The sequence below is a fragment of the Aptenodytes forsteri genome, unplaced genomic scaffold (assembly GCF_000699145.1).
Source record: "Aptenodytes forsteri isolate BGI_AS27 unplaced genomic scaffold, ASM69914v1 Scaffold137, whole genome shotgun sequence".
Classification (NCBI taxonomy): domain Eukaryota; kingdom Metazoa; phylum Chordata; class Aves; order Sphenisciformes; family Spheniscidae; genus Aptenodytes; species Aptenodytes forsteri.
In genome coordinates, this window is record NW_008796221.1 from 5,768,062 (window position 1) to 5,778,668 (window position 10,607).

The window sequence follows — 10,607 nt, forward strand, 5'->3', positions numbered from 1 at the left end:
AGGAGGCTGAGGGGAGACCTCATCGCTCTCTACAACTCCCTGAAAGGAGGTTGTAGCGAGGTGGGTGTCGGTCTCTTCTCCCAAGTAACAAGCGATAGGACGAGAGGAAATGGCCTCAAGTTGCGCCAGGGGAGGTTTAGATTGGACGCGAGGAAAAATTTCTTTACTGAAAGAGTGGTTAAACATTGGCACAGGCTGCCCAGGGAAGTGGTTGAGTCCCCATCCCTGGAGGTATTTAAAAGACGTGTAGATGAGGCGCTTAGGGACATGGTTTAGTGGGCATGGTGATGTTGGGTTGATGGTTGGATTCGATGACCTTAGAGGTCTTTTCCAACCTTAATGATTCTATGACATTTAAAAAAATAATTAGTTTCTTGGATCTCAATATACAGTTTTCCTTGCCAGAATAAGTCCCTACTGCCCATAAGCTGGTTAAGGTTGTTTCCTCCCCTCTGAAATGAAACAAGCACCATAAGCTTTATCATTTCTGACTATACCAAACACAGAAGATTCATTTCTTCAATGCATAATTGGTTACAGATAAGTAATCCAGAAAGGAAAAACTATGTCTTTTGGAGCTGGTAGGGGAAAATTTGGCTTGGCAGCAGAGTAGAGAATACATAATCAGACCATACCAATAACACTGAGAAATAAGCAAATTCTAGCAGGACTGAACATGAGCCAGCAGTATGCCCTGGCAGAAAAGAAGTCCAACAGTATCCTTGGCAGTATTAACTGGAGCATGGCCAGTGTATCAAGAGAAGGGATTATCCTCCTCTACGCAGCACTTATTAGACCACACCTAGAATACAGCATGCAGTGTTGGGGCTCCCAAGAGAAGGGAGACATCAAACTGGAGTGAATTCAGCAGAGAAGCACCAAGACAGTCAGGGCGTACCTTCCCCATCAGGGGAGGCTGAGGGATGAGGGCTGCTCAGCCTGGAGAACAGACTGCTTCAGGACCTGACAGCAGTCCCCTAGTATCTGTAAGGAGGTGATCAAGAAGACCGAGCCAGGCTCCTCAGAGTGGTGCATTATGAGAGCACGACAGACAACAGACATAAGTTGAAAAAAGAGAGTTTCAGTCTGGAGAGAAGGAAAATCTTTCACCCTAAGGACAGTCAAGCAGTGGAACAGTTTGCCCAGAGAGGCTGTACAGTCTGCATCCTTGGAGGTTTTCAAGACCACAGGATAAAGCCCTGAGCAACCTTACAGTTGGCATGGCTTTCAGCAAGAGGTTGGAGACTGGAGACAGCTTGAGCAGGGGGGCCGGACAAGATGACCTCCAGAAGTCCCTTCCAACCTCAACCTTTCTATGATTCTGCAACTTCCTGAGGTCTCTTCCAACCTGAGTTTTCCTATGAATTTACCAAATGAAAATTTAAAAGATTAAGCTAGCTCTAAAAACAAAGTACTCTATCACTTTTTGTAAGATAATTCAGATTTCTAATGACTATTTTAAGTAGTAACTTAAACTAGAGGTAAAAATAGGTCTGGTTGTTTTAAATTAAGAAGTCATTCAAAACCCATAGAACATTTGTAAGAAGCAGGAAGCTTCTAATATAGGGGTGGAAAACAATTTGTTAGTGACTAACAAAGCTGACAGTATAGAAAAAAAAGAATAATCCCTACTTTCATATTTTAACAATGACAGTGTGAAACTGCCATATGCTTAAAATCGGATTGAATTTTTGATAGTCTTCAAAAAATAAACAGATTTACACAAACAAGTAATACCAAAATAAAAAACCAAATAAAATTATTTTATAATTTTTTAAAAAGCAGAAAATTAAAGGGAGTGAGAGACAACAGCATTGCTTTCCTGTTTTAATGCAGAATTATACAAGAATAATAAACTGTCAATACAGTTGCTTGTATTTTTCCCAAAATATTTTGCAAAAAAATGCAGCACTCTCAACGCAAGTTTGACTTGTAAATAAATCTCTCAAAAGCAAAGGATACATCCCCAAAATCTAGAGATGACTGCATTTTTTTCAGTTAACTGATAAAATTCTGCCTCCAGTGAAATAACTAACTACATCTCTATGAAATCCCAGCCAAGGAAGTTGGAACATCTGAGTTGTTCTTCCTATTTCTATCAGCAAATCCCTGTCAGGTCTCTGGCAATCCAACAAGCTATCTTGTGTCTTAAATTTCTCATGCACAAAAACCTTTCACTTAAAACCTGACATTTTCTTTCTCAAGTTTTTGAGTTGAACCACTGGATCTTAAAAGTTTTTTCCCTTTGGAAAAATCCATAAAAATCTAAAGGACGTTTAATGCTCTTTAGGAAAAGATTAATTCTTTTTCAGAATTGAAATCTGAAAAATAAAGTTTATTCAACTATAAGATGTGTCTTAATGTTTAAGCTGAACCTGGTTAATTAAGGAAAATAATCATCATCTGTTGATGGAAAAAAGCTACCTCCTGTGTTAAAAAAAAAAAAACTTTAAAACACTCTTCATACTCCATGAGTTTATTTAACAGAAGGAAAAAACAGACAAGCAAGCTTAATTTAATTCTGTGGTTTAGTGACTAAGTCATAAGAATGTGTATTGCATTCATTTTCCAGGAATGTTAATATAGATCACTTAGAAACGTAAGAAGAGTTGTAACAGTACAAATCGTCCCTGAACAATGCCTAACGAGTGACTATGGTTACTACCATTAGCAGAAGTCTTTGAGATTTGGGCCTGTAACCAAGTTTATTTACAGAAGGGGAAATCCTTCTATGTGCATTCAAGAGCCTTGTCTATGATTGTGTTACTTCAATTTTCTGCCATAGAAATAACCAGAATTTGAGTGTCTCACTTTTGTGTTGATGTACTATAAAATGCAACTGATATGATATATACCATAACTGATCATTCCAAGTTATCCTGTTGTATAAAAGCTCAAGTTCCTGAAAGAAAATGTATGAGCCATTTTTATTTCTGAAGGGAAAACAATGATTAGCATAATAGTTTAGAAACATCGTTTAAATTATCACAAGCCTTCCCTCCCGAATACGTAATACATCAATGATTAATGCTTTGTGATATAAAAATTAAACATAGCTAATCATTGATATCAAACATAAGATAGAGAACTAGGTTAAAGGCAAAATGATTGCATTTGATGTACGCTTAGTGTTTTCTCATGTCTTTTAGATTAAGATGGGATAAAAGGACAACATCTAGACTCAGTCTAACTTGTGCATAGCCCAGCAAGTATTGTGGTATCAAAAGCTAGACAGTGTGCCTTGCCCAACTCCAAAAGGCTGACAGTCAAGTTTGGAAAGGATCTCCTTCAGCTACACAGTTATCAGTGCTACTCCTGAAAAGAGAAGGGAAGAGTGAAAAAAGAGATCTCAGAGAGAAGGTAGAACCTACCTACTGTGATACTCCCTGTTTTGGTCTGAAGGCTGGTGTTACCTATTAGGAAAAGAAAAGGGGGGGGGGGAAAGCGTTAAAAGCATATTATTTAACTGGTTTCTGAAATCATAACAAAGGCTAAAAAGGAATGTGATCCTATACAAGGGCATTATAGTTGTAGTAGTATATCTGATTTGCATATAAAAGCAAAATAGCATAAATCTGTTATATTGCTTGAATATTATTGCTTTACAAACAAAAATCTCAACACATGGGTAACAATAAAGTGATTCCAGACAAGAAAACCCACTCAGAGTAAAGCTTAAAGACACAGACTGGATGTGAGGGAGAGAAAAGCAGAGAGGCATTGCGAGGCTAAAGCACAATATTTTCTTATTTTATTTTGGGCCAATTTTTTTTTTAATTGCTGTGATGCCTGCAACAGGACTATGGATGATTTAAGTAGTTTAACAGTATGAGTAACATAAACAGTTTCTATTTTCCTGTTTTATATACATACATACACCACCACCACCCCCCCCGCAGGGATTTTTTGCTTTATCCTCAAAGACTTACTTCCTGGACTCACTGAACATTACCTCCCTCCACACTTATTCTTATGTGCATGACAGCCCCTTGACAATGCTTTTCATTGACTTCAGTGAGATCTGAGTGTGTTGGACAAACTGAAGAACATCAAACAAAAGAGTGTGTAAGGCATAAAACGTAGAATGGTCTCCTACTGAACTTGCATTACTTTGAACTGGCACTGGTGTTTTAGTCTTAAAAAAATCTCAAAATACATACTATTCCCCTTTACCTATGGCATCAAGAGAATCTGGAAGGAGGACAGACATACTTCATAACAGAAAAGCCGTCTATACTACTAACAGTCTAACATACATGGAACTATGGAAGTTTCTTCCATGTATGTTACACATGTATAATTGCCTCAAAAAATGCTTTAAATTAAAAAACTAAACCACAACTTGTCATTTCTGCCACTCTCTTATCCTCCCAGGAGGATAACAGATTGAAAAATAAGGTTGATCACAGTAATTGAGTCCAATTTAGTAATACACAGTAGTCACAACAATTTTCAAATCTTTCGGAAAAGGCCTTTAAAAATTGCAAATGGATCAAGTTCTGCTCCTATCTTCTGTAATTACACAGTCGTAAACATCCACTAGGGTAGAATGCATTCCACTGTCTATGACCTGTAGTGTTTTTCTTAGTGGTCCGTGGGCTGAAAGCAAGAAAAGCAGCCTATCATCAATAGTCTTAAATTCATCATTTCAAGCACATACTGTACAAAATACTTAGGGGTTCTGAAAATCAGAGTCGAAACAAAACCATATTTCAATGAACTTGAAAGACATTTGGCTTTACAGCTTGCTGTTTTAAAGAGGCACACTATAATTATCCCACCCTTTTCCCCATTTTATCATGACTAGTACTTATTTTTATACAACCTACAAAAAAGCCTAGGGTTTTGTCAGCTAGCAACTCCCATGGAGCTGAAGCTCTGTCTGAATATAGCCCCTGGGACTTGTGGATTCGCTGGTCTGTTCTTTGTTCTTCTGGGATTTTTGCTTTCTGTTTTGATAAGCTGGTCCTTGAAAAATATTAAACATGTAGAAATCAAACTCCTATTAACCACAAACTTACATGGCAGATATGACTAATGTTGCATAATGAAACATATTAGTGTGATAGGCTCACTTCAAACATTTAGCTGGAACAAAAGTTTCTTTTAAAGCAGATAGGAACGTCCTGCTGTGTTGTGACCTGCACTGTCTACAGACAGTGCACAGAAGTGTACTTTTGGTCACGTAATTGTTCCATGAAGGCCAACGCTTAACTTACAATTTTTAAGCTAGCCAAGTATTTTTTGGACACATCAAGGGCAAAGAGAGAAAGACCTGACTAGAGGTAATTATTAGTTTGATTATTACATCCAACTTATTTCAGCATTGTGGTGCAATACTATAAAGTCCAAAATATAATAGTTTTAATAGAATATTGATGACAGTGGCTTAGTGTTTCTTTTTTTATTGCTTCTGAAGAAATAGTTATCTTTTCTATCATGTACAAGCTTTGCTTCTCCATAAACACTATAAAACTTCAAACTACAGTATTGCAAGTCAGGATGAGTATAGGGCCGGGGCAAGAGATGGCTTTTGGGATATAAATAAAGGTATCACTTCACGTTCAATTCCTTCAATTTGTTTTGAAGGCTCTCAAAGTGGCAGGGTTATTCTGATGCACAGAAAAAGCAAATAAACCACCATGCAGCTTTTTACCACTTTGACTTTGCATTTTAAATTTGTATCAGACTAAAGTACAGACATGCCTAAAAAGGGACGAAAATAAAATTAATTTCTACAATCCTGCTTTATATACAGTGAAATCCAGAAACAGCTGAAATTTATGGAACATACTTTGGTATATCAGATTCTTTTCAGAAGGGATTATAGAATGGCAAGCTCAAGCATTGCAGATTTTCTGCTTTGTCTTATTCAGGTCACTGACAGGACAAGGTAGCTATATGTTCACCTTTTCCTATATATTAATTAGTGTGTAAATATAGAAAGTAACTTCAATAACCATGTTTTCCAGTGTGATTCTCTCACATAATGAAACAGTTACTAGGCTATGACAGAAGAGGTCAAAAGCAAATATGAAGTCCTGCACATGAGAAATCAACCCTGTAAAGCAGTAAAAGTTGAGTGCTGACTGTCTGCAAAGAAGCTTTGCAGGTAAGGACCTAGGCATCTTGATGGACACCAACCTCAGTATGAGTCAGTAGAGAAGGTCAACTGCATACTGAGCTTTATGATTAAGAGTATAGCCAGCAGGTAAAGCCCTCTTGTGAGACTGCATTTGGAATATCGTGTCCAATTTTGGGCTTCTCAGTCAAGAAAGACACTGATGTACTGAAGCAAGGCCAGAGAAGGGTATTGAGAAGATTAGGGCCCCAGAGTACACTACAGATGCTCAGAAAGCTGGGTTTGTTTCGCTTTAAAAGGAGAAGGCTGAGGAAGAATCTTCTTGTGGTCTTCAAGTATCTAAATGGGAGGGTACAGAGAAAAGAGACAGACTCTTCTCATAGTGATGCAACAAGAAAGGATAATGGTTACAGGTTGCCATAATGGAAATGATGATTAAAAAAAAAAAAAAAAAAAGGATGTTCCCCCCCACCCCGGAAGGATAATTCAGGACTGGAACAAGTCACCCAGAAAGGTCACGCAATCTCCATCCTTGAGAATATTCAAAGCTCAACCAGACAAGGCCATGAGCAAGTTTGCTCTAACTGAGCCCTCTTTAAGCATTAGTTTGGACTAGATGTCAAATTCCTTTCCAACAAACTATTTTGTGGATAAAATAAATTAATAAGTAATGCAACTCAACCCAAGACTTTGGCACTGTTGGAACGAGGGGTTTCCTTTTTCTCCTATGTGCCCCTCTGTGAAGAAGTTTCACTGTAATGTTATTGCCCCTTGGATATAGTAGCACATTTCTCAGTCTCAGAGCTGTTGCCCTTTTGTTTTTCAAGTGTCAACTTGAAAGCTCAATGGCACCTGACATCTCTAACGCCTCTTACAGAAACTGATGAAAATTACTCAAAACCAATTTCTCCGAAATAATGCATTATTCATTTGCCATAAAAGTATGAAGCATGCAAAAGAGCAATTAAGAAAGCTTGGGCACTGACAGCGTTGGAATTGTACAGCCCAAGATTCAACTACAAAATGGGTCTCAGGCAGGTTTGTAAAGTTTGTGTTGCCCTGACTTCAAAGTTCTCAGTGCAAAAGCAATGAAGTCTAGCTCAGTTTCATGCACAGATGTGCTGATTTTATGCCAACTATAATATCAGCATACTGTCAGCTACAGGGAAATAGTGGGCTTAATTGCCCAAGAAACAATCTCTAAGTGTTTACAAACAAAACTACTACTAAAATTGAGCTGCCTTATGAGCAAAAACTAGAAGTGAAAGTAACCAATTTTTTTCTAACGTAAAATTATAATAGTTTGTATTTTCCGCTAATATATGTGTTTGCATGTGTGTATATATATATGCAATACAATAATTATAAAGAATTAAAAAGTATTTGCTCTTACTATTAAAACATGATTGAGGAGCATGATGTTTTGCAGAAAATATTTTTCTGAAAAAATAGACTAGAAGTACCAAGCAAATGTTAATGTGCAATTGTTTTTAAAAGAAACAGCTAAAATAACGTTAGGTGTTCCAGACCCATTTAGTAGAGAGCTCATGAAAATAATCCTGACGTAATATGAGAAATGTCTATTTAATTTGGATACAATTCTATTTGTTTTCACATTGTTCTTCAGCTAAATGACAATGAGGCATTACTAAGGAAGTAGGTCACTAACTACAGCAGTTATCATTCCGTTTTTGTACCAAGAAAATAAGCTATTGGATGCGCACAGAGGCATGAACATGCTCACAACTTGATCATTCCACAGTATCGTTATTTCGGTTTGAAATTAGAAAACACAAAACAACTTATCAGACAGAAGTACCAGTAACAACAGTCTGCATGTTAGAAAAATACAGTAACAAGAAGGGGTGGGGGCGGGGGGGGGACTACTTCTTCCATTCCGTTTTTGTACCAAGAAAAGCTATTGGATGCGCACAGAGGCATGAACATGCTCACAACTTGATCATTCCACAGTATCGTTATTTCGGTTTGAAATTAGAAAACACAAAACAACTTATCAGACAGAAGTACCAGTAACAACAGTCTGCATGTTAGAAAAATACAGTAACAAGAAGGGGCGGTGGTGGGGGGGAATCTATTTCTGCCTATGCATGCTGAAGTGAACTTTACCTAACAGGTTTAGAAACTATTCTTAAGTTTACTATAAATGGACAAAGGAGTTGCTTCTTTAAGGAAGAAACAAGAGTCATTTCTCAAGCAAGATGAGAACACAAAATTGCTAAGAAATTGCAGCAAATTGTTTATAAGGCATACAGCTAGAAATCTGGACCTCTGACTGACTAAGTAATTTTCACTCTTTGTACATCCTCCAGTTTGTTTTACTTAATGTTAAATCACCACAAATACATTACAGCACAGTCAGAATTCAGTGGTAATTTTGTTAAATTAGAAAACCACACCAGATTCCAACCTTGACTGCTGTTTATATAAAGACACTCAAGTTAATTAGTTTTAGTTCTAGGTGAAAGACATTAAAAGGTGGATGGATTAGAGACTTCCCCCCCAAAGAACAGAAACTGTCACCACTCTATTAGTATCGGGTGCCAGCACACAGAGAGGCTACTTCTGCTAAAAACTTCTAAATATGACCAGGTTCTACCATAGTTCTTAGTAGATGCTGTAACAGTTACTTCTCCTATGAAGGAAAGAAAGGATGGAGAGAGGGGAAGGAAGCCTCTTTACTACTTTTAGTACAATTTTCATTGCTGAGTTTTAAAGTATTTTGACATCCTTAGTATGTGTGATGTTTCCTTCCCATAATATACACTTTTTGCTATTTCACAAGTGTGCTTATAAAATTGTTTTTAAAAATAAATACAGTACACTATATGGTAAGTTAATTCTCATCAATTCAGTCTTTAACAGATACAGAACTGTTTTGTTCATATACTGTGCGCAGCTGATTTAGTGATAGTCTATAGCATAGGTCCATTTGTTACTGTGAACATTATGAATACCTTCAAAGCAGCTAAATGTGTGACAGTATTTCCTTCTTACCATGAATGCTTCCCAGCAGAATATCACCAGCTACTGAAGACAGAGATGATGATTCTGCATAGAGATACTTAGTTTTCAGCAGCCCATCTTCAGTAGATATGTTGATGGATGTCCCCTGCAGCTTCTCTATATTCACGCTCTAAGAGAAATAAACTTAAATAAACATAATGGAAAACTTGTCATGACAGTTTGAAAAGGCAGAGGGAAGTAACACCATTAAGAGGCAAAACAAATGGAAAGCAGCTGTTGGTGCAGAGCAAACAGAATCAAGTTCTTAGTTAAAAGCTACACAAAACAAAACAAAAATCCTCTTCATCCCAGAGCTCTGACCAACAAGTTAATGATTCTTTACAACATTCCTATGAATTATTACATCCACCATACAGGTGAAGAACCCAAATAGTCAAACGGATGAAGGAAAAACTTACTTATTTTTAAAGGCCAAACCACTTCATTTTGAAAAGTAAAAAAAAAAGGATTAGCTTTAATAATGAAGACTTAACATTCATACGGCATTATGACACAAAGCATTGGTAATCAGTTTTCTGCCACCACATACTGAAACATCCACTGTCTTTGTTACATACGGCTATTCATGCAGATTTTTAACTGGTTCCACTTTGTAGACATAGCTTTGGTGAAGGTTTGCAAAAAAGCCACAGCTGTCTTTTCTCAGTATATTGTTCATATTACCTCATTACTCAGGCCTCTATTCTTGGACTTATCCCTCAAGCTATACAAAACCTTGAAAAATGAGGGATAAGCTCTCCATTTCTACTTCCTTTCAACAGAAATGGAGAGAAAGGATAAGACTTGAAGAGTTGCACTACAGATAGATTTGGGGGAATAAAAGGTGATAGATGAGATTATCTATGTACAAGTAACCAGTCGTGTGACATAACCTACGCCTATCTGAACAAAACAGATTACATGCTTGTGCAACTACCATATGAATGAATTCTCTTCTTCCTCAGTTAATCTTGATTTATGATTGAATCATGCAACAGTTCATACTTAACCCCCACTCAATTTGTTTTTATTTTGCTTACGCAGACTAAGTGAATTGCACAAAATCTTCATTCATTACATGAAATGATATATGGCCTTCTAGATCAAACTGTGCCTTATGTAAAATTATCTTTAAATGCACTTCATCATTTTAGCATTGTCATCTTGTGGAAAAAAGTTAATACAAAAAAAGAAGTCTGCTGACCCTTCCAGTGTTATATTATATACAGAATAAGCTATGGATGAAGTAAGAGTGAATGGAAGGTGAATGAAGGTGAATGGAGTTCAATCCAGTTGGCGGCCGGTCACGAGCGGTGTTCCCCAGGGCTCAGTTTTGGGGCCGGTCTTGTTCAATCTCTTTCTCAATGATCTGGATGAGGGGATTGAGTGCACCCTCAGTAAGTTTGCAGACGACACCAAGTTGGGCGGGAGCATTGATCTGCTCGAGGGTAGGAAGGCTCTGCAGAGGGACCTGGACAGGCTGGATCGATGGGCCCAGGCC

The 10,607-nt window shown here is 37.4% G+C and overlaps 1 protein-coding gene across 1 annotated transcript in view; it reads right to left on the reverse strand.

Moving 5' to 3' along the window:
* The window catches only part of FAM185A (family with sequence similarity 185 member A), a 44,084-nt gene that overhangs the window by 19,409 nt on the left and 14,068 nt on the right, over positions 1–10,607 (reverse strand). The window contains exons 5-6 of the mRNA XM_009289102.1: positions 9,098–9,236; positions 3,372–3,413 (exon numbers count right to left, since the gene is read on the reverse strand). Coding sequence (XP_009287377.1) covers positions 3,372–3,413; positions 9,098–9,236 — 181 coding nt within the window. The remainder of the gene's footprint in view (positions 1–3,371; positions 3,414–9,097; positions 9,237–10,607) is intronic.